Here is a 27,153-nt window from a genome sequence, read left to right as displayed (position 1 = left end):
ACACCCCTGATCTAGATAGTACGTGTAATTATTTTCCACACTAGATAAAGAAAAAGTTTCACAAGTCCAGCAAAGCTACAGCATAATGGACCCCTCCCACTGGACAGAAGGGCATCAAATCTGTCTTTCCACATATATCTGTCTGTCCATCTCACCTGTCCATCTCCTGAGCTATGAAGTCCCTGCCAGAACTAGCTGTTTCCATTAGAGTCCTATCCTTCTCCTCCTCTGTCACTCATCCTGGTTGCCCCCACTCTCCCCCCTTCTGTCCCACAGAAAGAAGAACCTCCTCCAGCCCATCACACTGCCGGAGACTCCAGCTGTTCCTCTCTTCTTTCCTGTCAGCAGAGGGAACCTCAACATCACCAGGCCTTGCTGGAACAACAGTTTGGGACCAGGCATGGACAGCTAAGAGACGTAAGATGAGTAAATAACAACGTTGTCTGCAGACATCAAAGATTCTTCAGGTCAGTAATCTTCATTTGGCTGTCTGTCTGTTGTTACTGACACTGTGTGTCCCAGGCGAGGGGAGCTTTCATCTGCCCACATGACCGACTGGACCGGGTTGGACGCCAGCATGTCCGCTGAGGGTTTCCTCTCTGCTGCAGATACTTATTGCCCCACAGAACCACTGCAGTACTATGGTGAGCCTCCTCTGACTTCAGCTTTACCTTAACGATGCGCAGTACGAGTCCTGGATCGCTACACAGAGGTGTAGTACTGTTGTGGGTGTGTATTTTGTCCGTGCTTTCAGAGTTTTCTCCAACAGGATTAACCTGATTTCAATGAATCTCAGTTTTTCCTTCATGGAACACAATTTAAATGTATTTAAATACACGGTTGCACAGAAGAAACATGGCGATATTCCCCATAATGCTGCGCTCTGCTGCAGTCTGCACGCGTGAAGCGTCCTCCCGTGCGTCCTTCATCTGATGGATAAACCTCGAGCCGTTATGGGTTGCTGATGAGTACGCGATGCTGTGGGAAAAAGCGTTCCATAACATCCACAAAGCTGTTTGTTTTTCCGCTTTTCCAGCTTTTCCCGCTCTCACAAACTTGAAAGTGCATTTTGCAGGAGTAGGGGGAGAATATTTATGATAAAAAGATGAGACCCTATGCCGTCTCCAGTCCTGCGGGAGTGCACACAGAGCACAATGGGGTTGAGCTAATGAGTGTTATTTACTGATGTGCACAGGACGGACAGGAAGCTGGGAAATGTTTACACAGTGCTAAAGCAGTTTACAAACAGTGGTGTCCACAGCTCTGTCACGCGACGACGGGCCGAGACAGGAAACATCTGGAGAAGGAGTGAACGAGCGCGTAAGGAAAGGATGAGGGAGTAAAGGTTAAGACATGCCCTAAACGTCAGTGGCTCTCAGCTGACACACATGCTGATGACTGGTGGAGGTTGGAGACTGGGGTCAGCTGCCTCTTTGACCTCCACCGCATGACAAGCAAATGAAGCAAGAAAGGAAAGCTGCAGCTTCACTGAAAGCATGGGAAAATTGTGTGATTCTTCTGAAGGTTAAGAGATGACACAGAATGAACATTTTTTCCCAGAAAGTTGAATCAGTTCATCTGGAAACAACATTTAGAGGGAGAAAGGCTTCATCATCATCATCCAGCTGACGTCATCAGCCTCGCCTGACTGCAGGTGTCCCCGCCCTTACAAGCAGCACCGTTGCATAGCGACGGAAAACAATAATCGGCTTCATATGCAAATTACCACGACCATTAACTACAGTTCAGTCTAGTTCAGGTCAAGTCGATGTTATTTGTACAGCCCAATATCACAAATTACATATTTGCCTCTCGAGGCTTTACAGCAACACAACATCCTGTCCTTAGACCCCCACATCGGAGAAGGAACAACTCCCTAAAAACCTTTAACAGGGAGAAAAAAAAACAGGAAGAAAGCTCAGGGAGAGCACCAGAGGAGGATCTCTCTCCCAAAACGCACAACGTTAGATGATGTTGTGTTTACACAATTTACACTATACAACATTGAAAGAGGATAACACAAATGTAATGGAATTATAAAATATATGAAGAATATGATGAGGATCAAGGATAGAGATGGAAATGTGCTGACGAGCGAGGAGAGTGTGTTGAGAAGGTGGAAGGAGTACTTTGGGGGGCTGATGAATGAAGAAAATGAGAGAGAGAGAAGGTTGGATTATGTAGGGATAGTGAATCAGGAAGTGCAGTGGATTAGCAAGGAGGAAGTGAAGGCAGCTATGAAGAGGATGAAGAGTGGAAAGGCAGTTGGTCCTGATGACCTACCTGTGGAGGTATGGAGGTGTTTAGGAGAGATGGCAGTGGAGTTTTTAACTAGATTGTTTAACACAATCTAGGAAAGTGAGAGGATGCCTGAGGAGTGGAGAGGAAGCATACTGGTACCGATTTTCAAGAACAAGGGTGATGTGCAGAACTGTAGCAACTACGGAGGTATAAAGTTGATCAGCCACAGCATGAAGATACGGGAAAGAGTAATAGAAGCTAGGTTAAGAGGAGAGGTGATGATCAGCGAGCAGCAGTATGGTTTCATGCCATGAAAGAGCATCACAGATGTGATGTTTGCTTTGAGGGTGTTGATGGAGAAGTATAGAGGAGGCCAGAAGGAGTTACATTGTGTCTTTGTGGATTTAGAGAAAGCATACGACAGGGTGCTGAGAGAGGAGGTGTGGTATTGTATGAAGAAGTCGGGAGTGGCAGAGAAGTATGTAGGAGTGGTGCAGGATATGTATGAGGGCAGTGTGACAGTGGTGAGGTGTGTGGTTGGAATGACAGATGGGTTCAAGGTGGAGGTGGGATTACATCAAGGATCGGCTCTGAGCCCTTTCTTGTTTGCAATGGTGATGGACAGGTTGACGGATGAGACCAGGCAGGAGTCTCCATGGACGATGATGTTCACAGATGACATTGTGATCTGTAGCGAGAGTAGGGTGCAGGTGGAGGAGAGCCTGGAGAGGTGGAGGTATGCACTGGAGAGAAGAGGAATGAAAGTCAGTAGGAGCGAGACGGAATACCTATGCGTGAATGAGAGGGAGGACAGTGGAATGGTTAGGATGCAAGGAGTGGAGGTGATGAAGGTGTATGAGTTTAAATACGTGGGGTCAACTGTCCAAAGTAATGGGGAGTGCAGAAGAGTGGGTGGAGAAGAGTGTCAGGAGTGATTTGTGACAGAAGGGTACCAGCAAGAGTTAAAGGGAAGGTTTACAAGATGGTAGTGAGACCAGCTATGTTGTATGGTTTGGAGACAGTGGCACTGACGAAAAGACAGCTGGAGGTGGCAGAATTGAAGATGATAAGATTTTCACTGGGCGTGATGAAGAAGGACAGGGTTAGGCACGATTATATTGGAGAGAGAGCTCAGGTTGGACGGTTAGGAGACAAAGCAAGAGGGACAAGATTGAGATGGCTTGGACATGTGTGGAGGAGAGATGCTGGGTATAGTATTGGGAGAAGGATGCTGAATATGGAGCTGCCAGGGAAGAGGAGAAGAGGAAGGCCAAAGAGGAGGTTTATGGATGTGGTGAGGGAGGACATGCAGGTGGCTGGTGTGACAGAGGAAGAGATGGAAACGGATGATCTGCTGTGGAGACCCCTAACGGGAGCAGCCGAAAGTAGTAGTAGTAGTAGTAGTAGTCGTAGTCGTAGTCGTAGTAGTAGTAGATTCCGAAGGTACTGAGACAGACCGTAATAACTTGACATTAGCCTAGCCGTACACAGTTAACACAGAGAACAAGTGAACAGACATTTAAGCACTGTTACTACGTCACATAGCTTTATGAGTAAAGGTTCACTGTGAAAATGTTTTACGGATTATGTGTGACTTTGTGTCTTTTATTAGTCTTGGGGGGATGCAGTCTTATAACGCCCGTGCACATCAGGTATTAACCTTCGATCTGTGTCTTACTATTATCTGGATTAGGAAAAACACATGTTAATTAAAGCTGTATGCAACACAAAGTGAGATCGGAATGTGATCAGGTCTATGAGGCCACATGTGGAGTCGGTCCGGCTTGCATTGTGATCGACTCCTGGTAAGAGCTGGGTCCGTACAATCCTTACAGCGTGTTACATTTGGGAGAGAGAAAGCATAACACAGAGAACAAGTGATCAGACAAGACTATATATACATATACATACATATATACATATATACATATATATATATATATATATATATATATATATATATATATATGCATTTATGTTATGAATGAGGAGACATCAGTGAATTCAGATTGAGCAGCACAGATAGCGCCACGCTGCTATCAGCCAGCATGAGTAAACCTCTTGTTGTCTCCCCACTTTCTTATTATGTCAGCATTTCATTTTCACCTCATCTCATCTCATCTCATCTCATTTCATCTCATCTCATCTCATCTCATCATCAGCCGCTTCTCCGGAGTAAGGTCGCGGTGGCAGCAAGCTAAGTAGGGCACTCCAGACGTCCCTCTCCCCATCAACGCCCTGCAGCTCCTCCTGGGGATCCCAAGGTGTTCCCAGGCCAGATTTGACATGTAGTCCCTCCAGCGAGTTCTGGGTCTACCCCGGGGTCTCCTCCCAGTTAGCTGTGCCTGGAAAACCTCCAAAGGAAGGCGTCCAGGAGGCGTCCTAATCAGATGCCCGAACCACCTCAACTGGCTCCTTTCGACGTGAAGGAGCAGCGGCTCTTCGCCGAGCTCCCTCCGGATGTCCGAGCTCCTCACCCTATCTCTAAGGCTGAGCCCAGACACCATACGGAGCATTTCATTTTATAATGTTCAAAACTTTTTTATCTAGCAAAATACTCCTCATCGTTTGACAAAAGGAATTACAGTTAAATGCATGAACTACATTTTTAGCAACACTGTGCGCCCCCTGTGTCATATCATGGCATGGCACAGCACGGCAGGACGCATGAAAGTGCATTCCATTTAAAAACGATCAAGTGTTGAGGACAATTTTAAAAAACGACCTTAGTGTGGGATATTGTTTAATTTAGTATGTTGTTTGGTAGAGGGTTGTGTAAGGGTGTACTTATACCTCTGCCAACTTTACACATTCAGTTCTTCACCCATTAGAAGACATGACGCTGACTCTGCATCCATCCTGTTTCTTTTTTTAAATGTTCACTGATTTCCCACCATTTGGGAGAAGATGAAGATCTGAACCCAAAGTGGGCACATTGTGGACAACAAGAACGCCTTTAAATACCAGGTGTAAACGCAAGAGACGAAAGCAGACGGCTCATTGTCCAGATATCGAGACACAGACAATGTAAATGGGGGTAAAGATGCAAAGCTTTACTGTTACTGAGTGCAAGCAAGTAAAGACTTGGTGAATTTGAGTTCATTAGATCTGTTGTATTTACTTATGTGTTCTATACGCCCATTTCACGCCGCGGCCATCTTGGATTTTAAAAAAAACAAGTGGTGGGAATTTAGCCACGCCCCCTTCTTACTCAATCGGAAATCAATGCAGCCGGGGCCAGCAGCAAACATGGTTTGGACCACCAACTTCGAGCACCTACCGTCATTTACCACAATATGAAAACTAAGCTGGATCTTTTCTTTTTCGAGTACTTTCTGTCTCTCCTGTGCCAGTGAGGAGACACACACACACAGGGCTGTATTCAAAGAAGCTGTTTAATCACAATAAAATAAAAAATAAGATACATTTCATTTTTATACGGTACATTCAATATTTATACATTAGATTGTCCCATCTACAATATTTTAATTCTTTGTCCTTTAACTTTAACAAAACTGTTGGTTCATTTTAAACTAAAATATGTTCGGTCAACTGTCATTCTGTTGTAGCAATAAACTGGAACTCACTACCAACTCAAATCATCAATTGTTTACTAAACTAAGATAGTGATTGCTCATCTCAAGGTGTGGGCTAAAAAATGGGACTGTACTGAAATGAAGTTAAATATGTTTCAATCTATCTAAGGTTTGTGTGCACTATTTTCTTGTCAGCTGAATTTAACAAAGGTTTAAAACAGTGGTCCCTGAAAATTTGTTAGGAGAGCACACACAGTCCACAGTTGGTTGACTGTTCCACTTAGTGAAAGGGGTATGACTCCATCAAAAATGTGGTACTCCTTTATGCGTCTTATTGACCATTCGACGTGTATTCTCAAGCCAGCAATACTCTGTGTGTCTGTGAGCTCATCACAGCTAAACTGTCCACTTGGGCCTAAAAATGCAGGGATGACAAGTTTTACATCTATTTCATCGAGCAGGTCTTTGATAGGGAAGCCCTTTTCGGCCATGACCTCATCACCTGACTCTAAGAGGTCCAGAACACCTGACCTCTTAGTTATCTCCTTATCAGAGATACATCCTGTGTATAGATTACTTACCAGGCTAACTGACCCTGAGGGAGTGATCCCAATTAGGGATTTCAGTCTAGTGTTACTTTTATAATGGGAGTATGTCATGGTGTTCAAAACCTTCGAACTAGCTGTCTCGATGCGGATCTCTGTGCAGTCTAGTATCACTCTTGTGTTTGGGTAGAATTCCCTGAATACTGGTGGCATTAGCTCGTCTACTGCTGCTCTACTAGGACATATTGGGAGGGTCCCTAACATAAAGAGCAAATAGTTGGCCCACGTCGTACAGTTCCTGCTGACTGTGGCTGGCGACACATTGAATCATACAGATAAATCCAGAGCAAAAAAGCCCTGCCTCACACGGCACAAGAACAGGAAAAACTGATCAATCAGCGATAAATGCTCTGCATGGAAGCCAGACACAGAAATGTGTTCTAGGTTATGGCTGTTCCTTTGCATTTGAGTCCATCGCACCATGGACTCTGCAGTAGGCTGTAAAGCTAGGAAGAGTGCTTTCAGGGTGTGGTAATCCTTAAAACCAGTGTAAAACCTGATCAGATTGGGCGCACACTGGAAGCGTTCTAGACCAAAACGCTCACTTTTCAGCTTTTTATTTTCGTCCTCCAGGAAAGCGATGCGTTTCTTTACTGCGTCAAGCTGGTCTTCCACAGAAAGGGGCTTCACGTCGTAGTCATGATCAGGTGGAGTCGCCCAAACCTCACTGGACACATGAGGATATGTCATACATGTGGGAAGCAATATAAATCCACACATTTTCCTGTTATCAAGATGATGTGTCAGAACAGAGCTATCCACTATTGAAAGATTAGTGAATATATATATATACAGATTTATCTCTTTCCCTTCTTTGATAGGAGTTGCAGGATGGTACACAGCAGTATGACATGTTGCTTCCAGCAGTGTTTTCAATGAAGTAAGAAGGGGGCGTGGCTAAATTCCCACCGCTTGGTTTTTTTTAAATCCAAGATGGCCGCGGCGTGAAATGGGCGTATAGTCGGCATGAGGCTTATAGGGGAATATTTCACCAAAGGCTTCCCTGCAACTCATAGTAGAAGGGAAAATTTCCATCTCTTCCTGTCCTCTGCATCTTCCTCTGTCACACCAGTCACCTGCATGTCCTCCCTCACCACATCCATAAACCTCCTCTTTGGCCTTCCTCTTCTCCTCTTCCCTGGCAGCTCCATATTCACCATCCTTCTCCCAATATACCCAGCACCTCTCCTCCACACATGTCCAAACCATCTCAATCTTGCCTCTCTTGCTTTGTCTCCAAACCATCCAACCTGAGCTGTCCCTCTAATATACTCGTTCCTAATCCTGTCCTTCTTCATCACTCCCAATGAAAATCTTAGTCTGAGTATTTTAGGAATACTGAACCACAATACAAAGGCAACTTTCAACAATTTCAAAGATTGGGCTGTGCTTTTCAGATGTGCTGAGTGACCCACTGGTCTTCCCTTTGCAAGACCCCGACCTCCAGGTGCTCCCTTACAGCCAACCGCAGTTCCGCTCTACAAACCTCCCCGTCTCCCTCTATGGATCTTCATCTTCATCCACCTTATCACTGTCTTCCTCCTCCCAAGCCTTAAATATTCCATACCCATACAGTCCTTACTGTACAGAGCCCCCCTGCGGTCCCTGTCTGAAATCCCCGCATGAGGGCCAAGGACAGATGATCGGGGTGGATAGCTTGTCCTTGGGGCGAAGGAAACGACTGAGGCCTGGAGGAAGATCCAGAGTGCAGCAGGAGCTCTGCGTGGTGTGTGGGGATAAAGCATCTGGATATCACTACAATGCTCTCACTTGCGAGGGATGCAAGGGTAAGCAAAGTTGTTTTCTATTTTGTCCTTTTGCAAAAGAAATTCCCAGTGCACACCAAACAGCTGTCTCTGCGCATTAAGAACTGGTGGCTTAAAACAGAGACTGAAAATTGCAGCATAGTCCAGGTCATGTTTATCGACATTTCTGGTTCCTTCCTGTCCCCGAACACGGCTGCTTCAGGTTTCTTCCGGCGCAGCGTGAGTAAAAAGGCTGTGTACCACTGTAAGAGCGGCGGTAACTGCGAGATAGACATGTACATGAGGCGGAAGTGTCAGGACTGTCGACTGAGGAAATGCCACGCCGTGGGCATGCTAGCGGAATGTGAGTGCAACCTTTCCTCTGACCTTGTCCATTTAATGACGTCACCTTCAAAGTAATCTGATGGAGAGAATTATAATCACTGACATAGTGCCGCTGGAATTCTGCATACACAGCCATCCAAAGGAGTTGAATCAAGTGCAACTGGACTTGGTATATATCCGTGAAGACGTTTCGCCTCTCATCCGAGAGGCTTCCTCAGTTCGTGCCTTTCTGACTAGACCAAGCTAGCCTGACTGGCTGGTGATGAGACTCAGAATGTATCCTCTAGGAGTCGTTGTCAGAGCTATAGATATGCGTGGCTCTTTTGTGTACCGATGTTTGGCCGCGCCCGTCGTTATCGGAGCTATAGATATGCGTGGCTCTCCTGTGCTCCGATGTCCGGCCGCGCCCGTCGCCATCGGAGCTATTGATTTGCATTTGTTTAGCAGCGACGGTCGTTGGGGGTGTTGATTTCGACTTCATTGTTCAGTGGTCATGAGAGTCGTCGGAGCCGTTAGTGACCGACTGTTGTTCTTGGAGGCTAGGTTCTTGGAGGCTATCTATGGCTCTGTTAGCGACGGGCGTTGATAAACATCTGATCACAAAGAGCCACGGATATCAATAGCTCTGACAACGACTCCTAGAGGATAAATTCTGAGTCTCATCACCAGCCAGTCAGACTAGCTTGGTCTAGTCAGAAAGGCACGAACTGAGGAAGCCTCTTGGATGAGAGGCGAAACGTCTTCACGGATATATACCAAGTCCAGTTGCACTTGATTCATCTCCTTTGGATAACCATGACCTGGATGAACGAGAACATTCACAGACATGCATATACAGCCCTTTTTATTGCAAAAAGAAAGGTGCCAACATGCGTAACCAGGTGAGTTGCTTAAGACTCACGGGGAGCGGGTTTTTCTCAGGCTTGCTGACCGAGGTGCAGTGCCAGTCAAAGAGACTGAGGAAGGGAGCCAAGCCCAGGAAAGGTCCGGAAGCAGGGGAAGTCAGCTCCACCAGCAGGCTACCAGGACCGGTATTAGTCAAGAAGCCTTTCTTTTATTCTGCCTTCAGTGTGACTCTTGTATACGTGGGGAGGTTTTAGACAATGTTAACATCTGGTTGTACAGCAAAGGTGCAAATACTTTCAGCAAGGTCGAGATATGACCACTTGTAATACTGGTCGGTTTATTAAAGGCACATGCTAACTGTACTGTGTCTGCGCTAGATTCTGTCCGCCAGGTTGTCCCAACAGCAGAAGAACGTGGTGGATATGATGGTGGAAGCCCATCGGCAGTGCAGGACACTGGACTATGAACACTGCATGGTGGGTCTTAGCTCTGTGGAGAAATATACACATCTTTGAATGTCTCTTGGGACTTAACAACACTTCATTTTTTATCACTTTAGTTTTTATTGAAGTTTTTAGGTCAATACAAACATGGCATCCGTATTCAGAAGTAAACATTGAATTATCTATATTTACTTGCACACAAGCCCAACAGGGCAACTCAAAACAAACAAAAAAAACCCACAAAAAATGAACTACAAGAGCTTCCTGTGGGTCTAACTTTCCAGTCGTAAGTGTTGTCGTGAATTATGTTGTCGCGTGTTTGCTCCTTAAACCATGTCCATTTCTTCCACTGGTCTTCCATCCGAGGTACTGTAAGTCTCAATCGATGAGTCAGTTTTTCCATTGTATGAATGTCCTCCACTATTTCCATCCATTGTCCTTGTGTGGGGGCGTCCACCTGGCACCATTTTCTTGTGATTGCCTTAGCAGCAATCAGCAGTATCTTAACCAAACATCTATCACTTGGCCCTATATCGTCGTTTTTAAAATTACAGAGATAGAGGGTCATATAGCACTTAGGGAAGTCATATCCAAGTACCTTTTGTATTACATCATGAACCATCTCCCAAAACATCGCTAGCTTATTACATTTCCAAAATATATGCGAGTGGTCTACATCCTCTGTTCCACATTTCCTCCAGCATGACAGTTTGGTGCTGGAGTATCTATTTTTGATTTTTGGTGTAATAAAAAAACGTATCAGATTTTTCCAGAAGAATTCCCTCCATATCCGCGAACTAGTGGAGGATTGATGGACTTTCCACATATTCTGTCAGTCCTCCTCTGTAATTTCTGTGCCAAATTCTAATTCCCGTTTTTCTTTTATATATGTAGTTGAGTGTTTATTAGTTGTGAGAGCTTGATATAGTACAGATATAGTCCTAGATTTTCTCCCTTTATATGCGTTAATTATAATTTGAATCACACTGTTCACCTCCATGGAGGGTCCTCTCCTGATACGTTTGTTGTAATAATCCCTTAATTGTAAATATCTAAAGAAGTCGTGATTCTCCAAATCAAACTTGTCTTTCATACCCTGAAAACTCTCCATCTCCCCTTTTTCCTCTAGAGTGCACCATGCTGTGATTCCCCAGTTAACCCACAGTTTAAAAACTATATCATGCCTCGCTGGAGTAAAGTCTCTATCATATGCTACCCGTCTCAATAACTGTATCTCATCTTGTAATTTGTTGATTTTAATCAATTTAAACCATAACTCCAGTGTAAATAATGTGACTGAATCCATGTGAGTTTTTGTTTTCTTGTATACTTCTTTATCCCCTAAAATATTCTGAATAGGGTACCCACCATATTCCCTTTCCATGACTTTCCACTTGGCCATATAATCTTGCCTACACCAGTCAACAGCATATCTCAGCTGGGCAGCTTTGAAATATTCTTTTAGATTTGGTAAACCCATACCTCCCTTTTCCTTTGAGAGTTGGAGAGTTTCATACCTTACTCTGGGCTTCTTCCCTCCCCAAATAAATCTAGATATTGTCCTATCCCACCTATCAAATTGAGCTTGAGTCACCTCTACAGGCAACGATTGGAATAGGTAAAGAAGCCTTGGTAGAATATTCATTCTAACTGTCTCAATTCTTGAGCTGAAGTCAAGTGGCAGAGTGGACCATCTATCAATATCATTTTGCATCACATCGTTGATCTTTCCGTAATTTGCTTTATGTAATTTAGACAATTCCTTGGTAATGTAAATTCCCAAATATTTGATTTTGGTTAGATTCCAGTTGAAGTCAAATTTTCCCTTGAATTCTGTGGTTGGAGTATAATTGAGAACTAGCACCTGTGTTTTTGAGATGTTAATTTTATATCCAGATAAATGACCATATAGTTCTAGTAGCTTCATTAGTTGAGGGAGTGATGTATGTGGTTGCTCAAGATAGGCTATGACATCATCAGCAAATAGCCCCACCTTGTGGACAGTGCCATTCACTGTCACTCCATTAATTCCTTCATTTTGGCGAATGGCCTCCGCTAAAGGCTCAATGAATAACGCGAACAGTGTCGGAGACAAACAGCATCCTTGTCTTGTCGACCTCTGCAAAATGAACTTGTCCGTTAAACTCCCGTTTATTTTAATCCGAGCATTAGGTTGTTGATATAATGTTTTAATGCACTGTATTGACTTATTGCTGAACCCTAGTCGTTCCAATACTGCATACAAAAAACTCCAGGACACCCGATCGAATGTTTTTTCTGCATCTAAACTTACTAATAGTGTAGCTTGTTTTCTCTTACTCGCTTAATCAACAATATGCAATGTCCTTCTGATATTATCATGCGTTTGTCTTTCTGTCATAAATCCTGTTTGATCTTCATCTATCAAATCACCTATGAACGAGTTTAACCGTTTAGAGATAATTGTCGTATATATTTTATAATCTACATTTAATAATGAAATAGGTCTGTAGTTCCCACAATATTCTTTATCCTTTCCCGGTTTTGGAATGACTGTGATTATTGCCTCTGACCATGATGGTGGTATCTTATTATTGTGAAGTGTCCAATTGAAGGATCTCAGAAGTAACGGTGCCAGCTCTTCCCTAAACACTTTGTACCATTCTGCAGGGTATCCATCGCTGCCCGGGCTTCTATTGTTTTTCAAAGAATTTATTGCATCTATCACCTCTTCCATCTTGATGTCAGCTGTTAATTTGTCATTTTGGAGCCGGCCAATTGAGGGAAAATGTAATTAATTCAAAAAGGTATTAATTTCCGCTTCGGGTGCAGATGTGGGTTGTGAATATAGCTCTTTATAATATCCCAAAAATATGTCCTCTATGCTTTCTGGCATATTCGTTAACTCATTTGAATGGGGGTCTCTGATCTTATGTATATGGCCAACGGCTAGCTGTTTGCGAATACGTTTTGCCAACAGTTTAGTTGCGCGCGGGCCTGTTTCATAATATCTTTGTTTGAGAAACAAGCTTTTTTTTCTCAACTTCATCTAACAGTTCTTTAGTAATGTCCCGCAGTCTGGTATTCCCTCTCCACTTCTCTTAACCTGTCCGTATTCTTTCTGGATATAATTGATCTTGCCTTTTTGATCAATGCTGAATGCGCTCTTAACTTTCCCCTGATGACCGCCGCCTTCATGGCATCCCAAAATATTGTTGGCTCTACTTCCCAATTGCTGTTTTCTTCTAGACATGTCCGAATATCCGTCTTTAACATAATCTTACTCTGCTCACTATTCAGTAGACCCACATTAAACCTCCAAACCGTATTTCGCTTCCTACGATTCAAATTCATTTCTAAATATACTGGATTGTGATCTGAGATATCCGCCCCTCCAATCCTACACTCCTTTACTCTGTAAATATCGTCTTTGCTCATAAGGAAATAGTCCATTCTTGAATGAACTTTATGTACAGCTGAGTAATGTGTATAGTCTTTTTCCTGAGGGCGTAATTGTCTCCACACATCATCCATCCCCATCTCTTCCAGTGATATATTTACAAATCGAGTGACCTGTGATTGAGTCCTTTTGATACTGGTTGTATCCATTTTGTGATTCAAAACGACATTCAAATCTCCCCCACAAATTAAGACCCCCTCTGACTCGTTTGCTATATCATCAAACAAAGATTTAAAAAATCTTTTATCACTTTCAGGAGGGGCGTATATATTTACCAGTGTCACTGGTTTGTTCTCTAACCTCCCCTTCACTATAATATATCTCCCCTCCTTGTCTCCCATCTCCCTATCATAATCGAATTGAGTTTTGTTTGATATTAAGATTGCAACACCTCTCCTGCGCCCTTCCTTGTAGGAGCTATAATATGAATGTCTGTACCCATATTTCTTAAGTTTCCCATGCTCTATCTGTGTTAAATGGGTCTCTTGGAGGAATATGATTTGTACATCCTCCTTTTTTAGCTTAATCATAACCTTTTCCCTCTTCGTTAACATATTTAGACCATTAACATTCAGCGACATTATTTTAGTAGTGTGAACCATCTAGACATATTGATACTCTTTTTCCATATATTCCCACAGAGCTCCAAACAAAAAAAAACTACAAATATGAAACACATTAATCAACAACAAAAATAACTTCCAACTAAAGGGGCCTAACCACCCCGAGTCCCCGTTGGTAGGTGAAGGGGAAATCCTTTTCAGAAAGGGCCCCACTCTAGACTTGACATTTTGCCCATCACATGGGATAGGCCTACAGCCTTGTCTAGGTATGTCCAACGTTTGGCAACCGTATAGCCTACCTCTCTCAGTGGCATGTGATGAAAAAGCCTTTTGTAATTGAGCTCAACTCAGTCAGAACGATACCAATCCTACTTTCTCCGATAGGCCTGGAGCTTCTCTTTCGCTCGCTGTGCAGCTTCACGTCCTCCTTTCGCGCCTTGGACTCGTTGCCACCCTGCTCGCATCCCAGTCGCCTCCACCTGCTCTGTGGCCGTGGTTGCCGTGTCATCGTCTGGTATCTCGATGTCGCAGCCTCTCGTCTTCATGTCCATCGCAGCTTCCCTGGCATTGTCGTATGTCTTCGTTCCGTTGTTCCAGTGGATCCTTATTTTGGCGAGGGGTGTCTGGAAATGAATTCCTTTACCCTTGAGCACTTTCTTAATGCCCAAATATGATTTTCTTTTCCGGACCACTTCAGCTGCGTACTCGTGATCAAAGTAAATACGTTTGTCCCCTATCTCTATCTTATTCTTTTTCCATGCTTTCTTGAGAATCATTTCTTTTATATCAAACTGTTAAGGTTTGTAGAACGAACCCAATAGCGACAACACAAGACAAAGTAAAGCACCAACCTGGCAGGACTCGTAGAGGAGAGCCGGCCGGGCCTGGACAGAAGGGGGAGGCGCTTCAGGCGGAACTTGAGAATAGCTTCTTAAAAATGGGAAAACGTAAACTGCCCCCTTAATCCGAAAAGGAAAAAACGTAAACTGCTCCTTTAAAGTCCGAAAGGGAAAAAACGTAAACTGCTCCTTTAAAGTCCGAAAGGGAAAAAACGTAAACTGCTCCTTTAAAGTCCGAAAGGGAAAAAAAACACAAACTGCTCCTTTAAAGTCCGAAAGGGAAAAAAAACACAAACTGCTCCTTTAGGGTGGAAGTCCTACCGAGTAATAAGATCCACAGTGAGAGAGGAGAAATTAGAATATCAAAAACTTGATCTCAACTAGAAAATCACGATGGGAAAATCCAATGGGGAAAACACAAAGAGAGTTCTTCTCCGAACAAGCTCTCAAGGAGAACTGACACAAGGGAATAATCAAATAAGCAAAAACACGGAGAATACTACAATCTGTACTCCACCGGGAGACACAGAAATGTCACAAAACTCGAGACGAAGAATTTACTCACGGGACTGTTCAGGACGAACTCGCGACGAGTTCTGGAAAGCAAACAAACTTATACTAGAGTGGTTAACGAGTAGGTAGGCTGCAGGTGTTTCAGACGCGCCCTTCCCCCCCTCTCATTGCTGGTTGCCAGGTTGGTCAACAGACCGAGCCCTAACAGTACCCCCCCCCCTCTACGGGAGCCACCCGGCGACCTGCCAGGCTTGTCAGGGTGACGGCGATAGAACTCAGCGAGCAGACCAGGGTCCATGATGAGCTGGCGGGATACCCAGCTTCGTTCCTCCACCCCATAGCCCTCCCAGTCAACCAAATACTGGAACCCCCGTCCCCTGCGTCGGACGTCCATCAGCCGACGGACCTTCCACTGTGGATGCCCATCCACAATCTCAGGGGGAGGCGGAGCTGGGGCCGGAGGCATAAGGGGGCTCTCGGAGACAGGCTTTACTCGGGACACATGAAAAACCGGATGGATCTTCATGGAGGCCGGGAGCTTAAGACGCACAACTGCAGGACTGGGTACTTCCTGGATCTCGAAGGGTCCAACGAACTGGGGATTCAGCTTCTTGGCAGAGGACTGAAGGGGGAGATCCTTGGTGGACAGCCAGACTCTCTGTCCGGGTTGGTAAGCTGGTGCTGTGGATCGGCGACGGTTAGCTCCTCGTCTGGCACGTTCCGTAGCACGGAGCAGCGCAGCCCTGGTGATCTCCCAGACACGACGACAGCGGTCCAGATGAGTCTGCACGGAGGGAACCTCCACTTCGGACTCCTGTGCAGAGAAGACGGGCGGCTGGTAACCCAGGGATGCCTCAAAGGGCGAGAGGCCGGTGGCGGAGCTGACCAGGGAGTTGACCGCATACTCGACCCAGGGGAGAAACTGACTCCAGGAGGTTGGCTTCTTGGCAGCGACGCAACGGAGAGCAGATTCCACACTCTGGTTCATCCTCTCAGTCTGTCCGTTAGTCTGCGGATGATATCCCGACGAAAGGCTGACCGAGGCGCCCAACCCCTTGCAGAAAGCACGCCACACACGGGAAACAAACTGGGGCCCTCTGTCTGACACAATGTCCTTGGGAAGTCCATGCAAACGGAAGACGTGGCTCATCAGGAGGTCAGCGGTTTCTGAAGCAGAAGGAAGCTTAGGCAAAGCCACCAGGTGAACACCCTTGCTGAAGCGATCCACCACCGTCAGGATCACTGTGTTGCCCTGAGACGGAGGAAGTCCAGAGACAAAATCCAACGCCACATGGGACCAGGGCCGACTGGGAATAGGAAGGGGCTGCAGCAGACCAGCCGGTGCCTGGTGAGAGGCCTTGCTGCGGGCACAGATGGTGCAGGCCATGACGAACTCCTTGACGTCCCTCCTCATAGTGGGCCACCAGAACCGTCGAGCTATGAAAGTGAAAGTGCGGTGGACTCCAGGGTGGCAAGCGAGCTGACTGGTGTGGCCCCATTTGAGGACCCGAGACCTCACTGAGTCCGGAACAAACAGTCGGCGAGGCGGCACGTTGCTCGGGGCTGGACTGGAGCGCAAGGCGCGCTTGACCACCGTTTCAAGGCCCCAGGTCACCACGCCAACGACCTTGGTCTCAGGGAGGACGGGACTTGGCTCCACCGTTACAGGTTCCTTAAGGTGTTGACGAGACAGAGCATCTGCCTTGGTGTTGCGGGAGCCAGGACGATAAGTCAGTGTGAAGTCGAACCGACTGAGGAAACTGGCCCACCGTGCCTGCCGACCATTGAGACGTTTGGTTGCCCGGATGAACGTCAGGTTCTTATGATCAGCCAGATGGTAAATGGATGCTCTGCCCCCTCCAGCCAATGGCGCCATTCCTCAAGTGCAGCCACTACAGCGAGAAGCTCCCGATTACCAACATCGTAGTTCTCCTCGGCGGGAAGGAACCGGCGGGAGAAGAACGCGCAAGGATGAACCTTCTGGTCGGTCTCTGATCGTTGGGAGAGCACAGCCCCCAATCCGGTGTCCGAAGCGTCCACCTCAACTATGAACTGCCTCTTGGGATCGGGATGGAGTAGGACGGGGGCACTGGTGAACCTCTCCTTGAGCGACAGAAATGCAGAGCGAGCAGCTGGGGACCAGACGAACGGCTGAGAGGGGGAGGTTAGACGGGTGAGGGGTTCTGCTACAGAGCTGTAGTTTCGGACGAACCTCCTGTAAAAGTTCGCGAACCCGAGGAAGCTCTGCAGTTCCTTACGTGACTTAGGATCCGGCCATTCCACCACCGCTTTGATCTTGCGAGGATCAGCTCGAGTCTTGCCTCCCTCCACGATAAAACCTAAGTAGTCCACTGACTCAGAATGGAACAGGCATTTCTCAGCCTTGACGAACAGCCGGTTACGAAGGAGGCGTTCGAGAACCTGCCGCACGTGCTGGACATGCTCCTCGAGGGACCTGGAGAAGATGAGGATGTCATCAAGGTAGACGACAACGAATTGGTCGAGCATGTCGCGAAGGATGTCATTCATGAGTGCCTGGAACACCGCCGGGGCGTTGGTGAGGCCGAACGGCATTACCAGGTACTCATAATGACCACGGGGAGTCTTAAAGGCTGTCTTCCACTCGTCCCCTTTCCGGATCCGAACGAGATGGTAGGCGTTCCGGAGATCCAGCTTAGTGAAGACAGTCGCCTGGGTCAGGGGTTCGAGGGTGGAGCTCATCAGAGGCAGGGGGTATTTATTCTTGATGGTGATGTCGTTGAGTTGGCGATAATCAATGCAGGGTCGGAGACCATCATCCTTCTTCTTAACGAAAAAGAAACCAGCTGCCACCTGGGAGGATGAGGGTCGGATGAGCCCTGCCGCCAACGATTCTGAAATGTAATCGTCCATAGCAGCCTTCTCGGGAATGGAAAGGCTGTAAAGACGACTGCTAGGGAGAGAGGCCCCAGGACGGAGGTTGATAGCACAATCATATGGCCGATGCGGAGGGAGAGACTGAGCCCGCGTCTTGCTGAAGACCTCCCCGAGATCATGATACTCGGGAGGAACAGAGGAAAGATCGGGAGGAGGGGCAATCGGAACAGTCTGGACTGCTGGACCAGGTGCGGCCTGAAGACACCGGGCGTGACAGGAGGAGCTCCACTCCAAAATGTTACCAGACGACCAAGCAATGTGTGGCTCATGCTGAGCCAACCAGGGACGCCCCAAGATCACAGGAACTAAGGGAGACTGGATGACGAAGAACTGAAGGCTCTCCACATGGTTTCCAGCAATAGTGAGAGACATGGGACAGGACTGTCGGGTAACACTGGCCAGGCGGCGCTCATCCAGAGCAAAGGCCTCTATTGGCCTCTCCAATTCCTCACATGGAATGTTAGCTTGAGCAGCAAACGTAGAGTCCAAGAAACACCCATCAGCTCCCGAATCGATGAGTGCGCCTACAGTGAGCCGCTGGTCTGCCCAAGCCAGGGTAACGCTCACAAGATGGTTAGCCGGAGCAGGATGGCGGGAACAGGAAAGACGGCTCACTAGGATCTCCCGGGGTCCCAGTGAGCCTAATCTTTTGGCCGCGTAGGACACTCGCTGATCCGGTGTCCCTTAAGACCGCAGTAAAGACAGAGACCTGCCTTGAACCGGGCCTCACGTTCAGCGGGAGTCAGTCGTGTACGCCCAAGCTGCATAGGTTCCTCCTCTGTCACTGTCTGGGAGGAGGAGAGGCTTGCCACAGGGGAAGTGGAGTGCGACGAAGAAGAGCCCCCTTCGGAAGCTCTGGATGGCTGAGAGGTAGAAACGGTTCCCCGTAGACCTCGCTCGCGCCTTCTCTCGCGGAGACGTCCATCGATGCGGATGGCAAGGCTGATAAGGTCGTCGAGAGAGGTAGGATCCTCCCGGGTGGCTAGCTGATCCTTGACGGCATCGCTGAGGCCCCTACGGAAGGTTACCCGAAGTGACTGGTCGTTCCAGCCACTCTCAGCCGCAGCCAGCCTGAACTCGACTGAGTAGTCAGTGACACTGCCACTGCCCTGCTGGATCCTGCTCAATCGGACACCCGGATCCTGACCGTACACTGGATGATGGAATACCTTCCGAAGCTCAGCCACAAAGTCATCGTAGGAAGAGCAGAAACTGGCCCCCATGGACCAGGAAGCAGTGGCCCACTGAGCAGCGCGGCCAGTCAGCAGGTTAGTCACGTAAGCAACTCTTGCAGCATCTGTGGTGAACCCCCTGGAATGGTGGGCGAAGACAAGCTCACACTGCATGATGAACGTGGCACAGGTCTCAAAGTTGCCATCAAAAGGCTTGGGATTGGAGATACTGGGCTCCCGGAAATCCGAAACATAAACGGTAGGATTGTCTAAGGCAACGGCTGCGGGCACTGCTGGAGGAGGGGCGGCCGGAACTGGTGGGACAGCTGGCTGGATGGTGATAGCCGCTGTGAGAGTTTGCAACTGCTTAAGAACCTCCTCTTGTTGGCTCGCGAGCGCCGCTTGCTGGGCCGAAAGAGAATCCACCGAAGCCTGGAGGGGTTGCACCTGAGCCCGGAGGCCCTGCATGGCAACAGCGGCCTCTTGTAGTTGCTGGCCGTGGGAGGCTGTAAGCTGAATCTGCTTATAGAGAGCAGCCTGGACAGGATTGGCGTCTGGGTTGTCTGGGTTCATAGTGAAGGCGAGTTCGTACTGTTAAGGTTTGTAGAACGAACCCAATAGCGACAACACAAGACAAAGTAAAGCACCAACCTGGCAGGACTCGTAGAGGAGAGCCGGCCGGGCCTGGACAGAAGGGGGAGGCGCTTCAGGCGGAACTTGAGAATAGCTTCTTAAAAATGGGAAAACGTAAACTGCCCCCTTAATCCGAAAAGGAAAAAACGTAAACTGCTCCTTTAAAGTCCGAAAGGGAAAAAACGTAAACTGCTCCTTTAAAGTCCGAAAGGGAAAAAACGTAAACTGCTCCTTTAAAGTCCGAAAGGGAAAAAAAACACAAACTGCTCCTTTAAAGTCCGAAAGGGAAAAAAAACACAAACTGCTCCTTTAAGGTAGAAGTCCAACCGAGTAATAAGATCCACAGTGAGAGAGGAGAAATTAGAATATCAAAAACTTGATCTCAACTAGAAAATCACGATGGGAAAATCCAATGGGGAAAACACAAAGAGAGTTCTTCTCCGAACAAGCTCCCAAGGAGAACTGACACAAGGGAATAATCAAACAAGCAAAAACACGGAGAATACTACAATCTGTACTCCACCGGGAGACACAGAAATGTCACAAAACTCGAGACGAAGAATTTACTCACGGGACTGTTCAGGACGAACTCGCGACGAGTTCTGGAAAGCAAACAAACTTATACTAGAGTGGTTAACGAGTAGGTAGGCTGCAGGTGTTTCAGACGCGCCCTTCCCCCCCTCTCATTGCTGGTTGCCAGGTTGGTCAACAGACCGAGCCCTAACACAAACTGTTGAAAGTTCACCACTATTGACCTGGGGGAGCTGTCGGAGGGGTTTTTTGAGCAAGGGCTCTGTGAGCTCTTTGTATCTGGAGATTGGTCCCTTCTTCTAAGTCAAGTTGAGTATTCAAGAATTGTTCCACGTGCTGGGTAATGGAGCCTCCCTCCGTTTCCTCTGGCACACCAAAGATTTGAATATTGTTCCTCCTTGACCTCCCTTCCAGGTCCATTATTTTTTCTTGCATCTGGCGCGCTTGGGTCGACATGTCCATCAGCAGTTCTGTCGAGTCTGCCTGCCATTCCTCTAGCTCGGCTATGCGCTTCTGGGCCTCAATCATGTGCGCTTTCTGCGCCTGTATTTCGACATTGCTCTCTGCAAACTTCTGTGTCATCTCTTCTCGGAAGCAAGCAATCTCTTCCTTCACTTCCCTTTTCACCTCATCTTTGAGTCTGGCAAAGTCACCTCGTAGCTCTTGTTTGAATTCTTGTATCTCTTTAGCGATAGCTGCTAATCCAGCACGCAATGTCTCAGCTGTATCCACCGCCATTGTAGCTTCTTCTACCTCGTATTTGCTATTACCTTGCTCCGACTGTTTCTTTGCTCCCTGTGTATCTGGTGCGTTACCCTTTTGGATTGTACGGCTACCTTTACTCGAATTACCTCCTCTTCTCATTCCTCACCTTTTTTGCGTTGAGTTAAGTGTTTTAGAGGATTCATTTTAGCCAACTTACGAGAGGCAGAAAGTTGTGCCGCTATTCAAGTCGCCATCTTACCGGAAGTCAACAACACTTCATTTTTAATAACATTTAGGGATGTGTTCATCAGTTTTGTCGTTCTCCACTTCGCCTCACTTTAAGTTGCTGTCTGTCTACTTCTGTGAAGGTTTTTGCGTGGCCAGTCACAGAGGGACAGGGGACTGCGTCTGAGGAAGTACCGCCTCAGCTACACAGGATGCTGCAGTTTGCCAGGACTGTGCCAGGTAAGACGGGCAGCATTGACCCAGTTTCAGAAATGTTACACACTTCCTCGTGCTCATCGTGGTAATGGTGACTGCAGAAAACCAAAAGGTATAATGGCATCTGATTTGAGTTAAAAGGGCGAGATATTTCAAATGGTTTTCTAACTTTCCCTCGTCAGTTCTTCTGTGATCATGGGGTGGTTTGCTTGCTTTCAAAACGCTACCAGTAGGGATTTCCCCCGTGATGTATAACCATATCCTGGATCTTTATGATCCGTCCAACTCCAAAACAAGGGCTACTGAGGGGGTGAGCTTGGACTTCAGCTCAGTGTGGCGTGGTGGGAAACCGTCCCGGGTGGGTTAGGTACTGTCTGTCATGCCGGGAGCAGGAAGAGGACCCAAGTGCAGACAGCGGAGACAGGCTGGGCTAGAACAGTGTTTTAATACAACAAACAAGCTTACAGACAGCAAGGAAGGCTCGAGACCCATGGGCACCCATGGGCAATATATAACATTGGGGGGCCAATCGGGGAGATTGGACGCAGGTGAGCAGGGCAGGAAAAGAAAAGCCAATAAGGGAAAGGAGAACAGGTGAGTAAAGCAGGGGCAATCACGTAAATTGGGCAATCAAGGGGCAATCAGGGGCAGCAACCAAAGTGGCAAGCCAAATAAGGGAATGGGTATCACGAGGGCAACACAGGTGCAGGGACAGACATAGCAAGACAATAATGTAATGGGGGACAGGTGAGCATAGCTGACCCAGCCCACACAACCGTGACACTCTCGTCTTGCACTCATTCAATTTGAGGTTATACACAGGGTCAATTTTTCTAAACCAAAGCTTTCTGGAGGAGAAATGTGACAGGTTTGAACCCATATTGTCAATTAAGCCACATGCTTTTCTTCTGCCCACGATTACATACATTTTGGTCTGGTTATTTTCATATAATGTCGACTATAACGGGAATACATCTTCAACTCTGTCCACTGATCGCTACCTTTGGGACCCCGCATGAGTCGGGCTTGCTAATGCTGGGGGGGGGGGCATTAGCAGCCCCAAGGGAGAAACCCTCCTGCATGATTTGTACAAACATCAGTCTTATATTTCTTTATATTTAGTCCTCAAACGTATTAAACGCTCTACCTGCAAACACCCTGTTTAATGCCCACAGACAGCAGCATTTGGGGTAAACTGTGAGAGCCAATGAAACCTTGTGCAGTTCATTTTTCAATACACAAAAACCCTCTTGTCACCATCAGGAAAAAAGGAATCAAATAATTTTTTCTTTGCAGGCTTTCATCTCCTGGACTTGTCAGACCAAAGCACTCTGCTGTCCAGCTGCTCTTTGGAGGTTATGTTCCTGCTCTGGGCTCAAGAGATCTCCCATAACCCAGCAAGTCTCACCCCAGGTACGCATCTCTGCATAACAAGAAAACATCTAGATGGTAACAGATCATCCCCACATCCATTCCAGTATTCAGGCATGTCTGAACAGGTTAAGGTAACGGACATTTTTCATGTCCGACTGAAGCTTTTTTATTCTATTCTTTTAATCAATGTGATTTTATCATTGATATTGGTTGGTGGGAAAGTGTCTCAGACCAGCTCCTCTCTGTTTCTCATGTCTGTTTCTAATGGCACATACTGAGGAATTATCAGGTGACCCTACCTTTAACTCTTTGTCTACAAAGGGTTTTGAGAACGGGACCAAAAAGCAGTCATTGTTTAGTGTCTCTTTTCATCAGCCCTGCAGCATTTCAATGTTTCTATTCACCGCTTGCTGAGAAACCTAGAGTCCAAGACCATCAGCAGCAGGACTCCAATGATTTCAGGTAAGGCTAGTCAGAAAATATTAAATGTTTGGTACACATTCACCATGGACGGAGGGAAACTGTATGGTCTGATTAGTAAATGAAAGAGTTCTTGAAATTATAACCGATAAGACATTCTACTCTGTACTTCTCTGTGCATTTACAGGAATCAATGAGGACTTTTTAGTGCAAATGCTCAACTTCTTTCATAGTATGACGGCATTAAAAGTGACTGCTGATGAATATGCCCTGCTCACTGCTACAACCCTGCTCTGCACAGGTTAGAGAAGAATTTGTCAATCTGTCTGGTGGGTGTTGGGTTTTAGATCATCTGATCTTACATAATCATTTAGTGCCCTCCTGTAGTTGTTAGACAGAATGAAAACGAGTCCTTTGCAATGATTAACTCAGTCTATCTCAATGGTCTCTCTTGGATGAACACTGCTTGTCTGCCTGTAGGTTTGGGCTTCATGCAAGGACAGGGGAACTACTGTATATCAACCTTGTCAGATCTTTGATGCATGTCATAGGTCATCTTTTCTAGAGGTAAGATAGTTGCAGCTAATGTTAACCACATTCAAACAGATGGCATATCTTAGGTAGACCATAACAGCAGTATACATTTCTAGCCATAAATAAAAGAATGATCAACAAGCGCTGCTCTTTGTCCCTATCGACAGTAATATCTGAAGTATTCGGTCTTTGTATAACCAAAGTGAGAGCTGTGTCCGCATTCTCGGCACAAAGTCAAACACGTTTTCGGTGGGCGTTGGACTCCACCAAGGTTGTCCCTTGTCTCCGATTCTGTTTATGATATTAATGGACAGGATCTCAAGGCGTGGCCAAGGTGAGGAGCGTGTCCGTTGTGGGAACCTCAGAATTGCATCTCTGCTCTTCGCAGATGATGTGGTTTTGTTGGCTTCATCAGAACGAGACCTCCAGCGTGCACTGGGGCAGTTTGCAGCTGAGTGTGAAAAGTCATGGATGAGAGTCAGCACCTCCAAGTCTGAGGCCATGGTTCTCTATCAGAAAATGGTGGATTGCTCCCTCCGGGTTGGGAATGAGTTGTTGCCTCAAGTGAAGGAGTTCAAGTATGTCAGGGTCTTGTTCACAAGTGAGAGTAGGATGCAGCGGGAGATTGACAGGTGGATTGGTGCAGTATCAGCAGTAATGTGTACGTTGTACTGGACCGTTGTGGTGAAGAGGGAGCTAAGCCGGAAGGTAAAGCTCTCAATTTACCAGTCAGTCTTCGTTCCAACCCTCACCTATGGCCATGAGCTTTGGGTAGTGACCAAAAGGGTGAGATCGCGGACACAAGCGGCTGAAGTGTGTTTCCTCCGTAGGGTGTCTGGGCTCAGCCTTAGAGACAGGGGGAGGAGCTCGGACATTCGGAGGGAACTCCTCCGTGTCGGAAGGAGCCAGTTGAGGTGGTTCGGGCATCTTATTAGGATGCCTCCTGGGCGCCTTCCTTTGCAGGTTTTCGGGGCACGGCCAACTGGGAGGAGACCTCTAGGTATACCCAAAACTCGCTGGAGGGACTACATGTCCAATCTGGCCTGGAAACGCCTTGGGATCCCCCCAGGAGGAGCTGGAGGGCATTGCTGGGGAGAGGGACGTCTGGAGTGCCCTACTTAGCTTGCTGCCACTGCGACCCGACCGCGGAGAAGCGGCTGAAGATGAATGAATGAATGTCTGAAGTATAGTACAAGAGGCAGAAACTGGGTGATATTTCAAACTCTTAACCAATTATTTCTTGAATAACAGAGGGGACCACTGTCCAGTACACCTGAATCTTCTTTTTTTTTAGATTTTTTTTTGGGCATTTTCCAGCTTTATTTGATAGCAATAGTCAAGAGAGAGACAAGAAAGGCAGGGGAGAGAGAGGGGACTCGTTCTATGTCGAGCGGAAGGCTTTCAGTAGGGAGACCTGCCCATGTTGGTAGTTTACGTTGAAGGAACTTTACTAGAGGGGTGCTGCCTTCAGCATTTTCAGGTAAGCCCACAATTTTCACGGTTTTTTTTTTTTGGCGTCCTCTATTCTCTAAATCTTCAACTTTTTCCTGGAGTTTATCAATCTTTTTCTTTAAAGTTAAGAGCTCAGCTTCAAGGGAGTTAGATGTCTCTTGAGTTGCGGAGATTCCGTGCTCTGCCTCATGGAGGCGCTGTTCTGTATCCGCTACCTTCGCAGTTAGATTGGGGAAGGAACTCTTAACTGATGAAATCGAACACGCTGTCCAATTCAAACGATTGTCAATGTGGTCAAGGTGAGCTCTGACTAATTTAAGTTCGGTTAAGATGAGCTCCGTCTTCATTAAAATTGTCGTCACCTCCGGGCGGTGTTGTGCTGGTGGCGGCTTGCTTACTCCCCTTCTTGTTGTCCTGCTTTGAGTTCGGCCGCAGAATATAGGGAATTATTTTTCACTCAGTGTCTCTGACATTTTATCATGCACTAGAACCCTTTTGCAATAACCCCCCCCCTAATAAATCTGTCCAAATTAATTAGACAGTGCAGCGGAGAGAAATCTCAAGCAGCAAGCTTGTTTCCGGTCACATGACGCCCTCCAGTAGTATTTTTTAAAACAAATCTTTATTAACACAACAGATTTAGTATACAGAGGACAGTATACAAACAAACATACATAACGAAGGAGCCAGGGGTACATTACGTTACATTACATACATCGCTCATCTAAGTGACTTCGTCAGCAGGACTGATGACGTCACTTAGATGAGCGAAGAAATGTTTCTCCCACCAAAGTTTGTGTCCAGATCAACTGATTCAACTTTCTGGGAGCTTTATTTTGATACTTCATAAATCGACAGCCCCTCGTTTGGTTTTATCTTTTTTCAACCAGACCGTGTGCCCCTGCTAGCTGCTGGTTGTGTGGAGAGTATGCAGGAGCTGGTCTTGGATCTGCTGTCCAGAGTCTGTGGTGCCCACGACAAGGCTGTGTGTGGAGGTGCCCAGCGTTTTGGTCGCCTGCTGGGGAGACTGACGGAGCTTCGAACCCTCCATCACAACCAACTCCATCTGCTGAGACTACAACCCTGACACGGAGGACAACCAGAGAAAGATTCTCATCTTGAAGGCAAAACCTGGTTGCCTGGGAAACCAGATTAGCATCAAGAGAACTGACGCTACTTTGGCCTCCCATAGCTTTGTTGACAGAAAGTTCCCTTTAAAGGTCATTTAACTCATATCAGTGTTAACACAATACAATTAACACTTACACTATTTTAAAAAAAAATTCCTCCTTTTCCTCCCTAATTGTACTTGGCCGATTACCCCACTCTTTCGAGCCGTCCCGATCTCTGCTCCACCCCCTCTGCCGATCCGGGGAGGGCTGCAGACTACTACATACTTCCTCTGATACATGTGGAGTCGCCAGCCGCTTCTTTTCACCTGACAGTGAGGAGTTTCACCAGGGGCACGTAGCGCGTGGGAGGATCACGCTATTCCCCCCAGTTACTCCTCCCCCCCGAACAGGCGCCCCGACCGACCAGAGGAGGCAGTAGTGCAGCGACCAGGACACATGCCCACATCCGGCTTCCCACCCGCAGACACGGCCAATTGTTTCTGTAGGGACGCCCGACTAAGGCGGAGGTAACACGGGAATTCGAACCGGCGATCCCCGTGTTGGTAGGCAACGGAATAGACCACTACGTCATCTCGACGCCCATACACTTACACTATTGATCACTGTTAAGAATTAAGTATTAAAATGTAAAAAATAAAAAGTTCCTCTGTGTTGGTTTTAAGAAGTATTACTTGGGTTGCAGTGACGTCACCTCCCGGGACTGTTCCTCTGTCATTTCACATTTTAG

The 27,153-nt window shown here is 46.9% G+C and overlaps 1 protein-coding gene across 1 annotated transcript; it reads left to right on the top strand.

Moving 5' to 3' along the window:
• The first annotated feature begins 350 nt into the window (after positions 1-350).
• nr1h5 (nuclear receptor subfamily 1, group H, member 5) lies at positions 351-27,153 on the top strand. Its single transcript, XM_056274672.1, has 11 exons — positions 351-417; positions 523-644; positions 7,780-8,169; positions 8,351-8,491; positions 9,394-9,503; positions 9,696-9,794; positions 21,441-21,537; positions 22,810-22,926; positions 23,263-23,349; positions 23,495-23,608; positions 26,184-27,153. Exons 2-11 carry the CDS (start codon positions 548-550, stop codon positions 26,378-26,380), a joined length of 1,449 nt encoding a protein of 482 aa, XP_056130647.1. The 5' UTR covers positions 351-417; positions 523-547; the 3' UTR covers positions 26,381-27,153.

Source organism: Lampris incognitus, chromosome 2 (genome assembly GCF_029633865.1).
Source record: "Lampris incognitus isolate fLamInc1 chromosome 2, fLamInc1.hap2, whole genome shotgun sequence".
Classification (NCBI taxonomy): domain Eukaryota; kingdom Metazoa; phylum Chordata; class Actinopteri; order Lampriformes; family Lampridae; genus Lampris; species Lampris incognitus.
This window is presented reverse-complemented; position numbering and strand designations above follow the sequence as displayed.

Bases quoted from the DNA above. Each gene is read 5' to 3' on its own strand.
- nr1h5 (XM_056274672.1), top strand. From the start codon at position 548: ATGACCGACTGGACCGGGTTGGACGCCAGCATGTCCGCTGAGGGTTTC. The intron at 645-7,779 runs GTGAGCCTCCTC...TGTGCTTTTCAG, and splicing joins AGAACCACTGCAGTACTATG to ATGTGCTGAGTGACCCACTG. The intron at 8,170-8,350 runs GTAAGCAAAGTT...CGGCTGCTTCAG, and splicing joins CACTTGCGAGGGATGCAAGG to GTTTCTTCCGGCGCAGCGTG.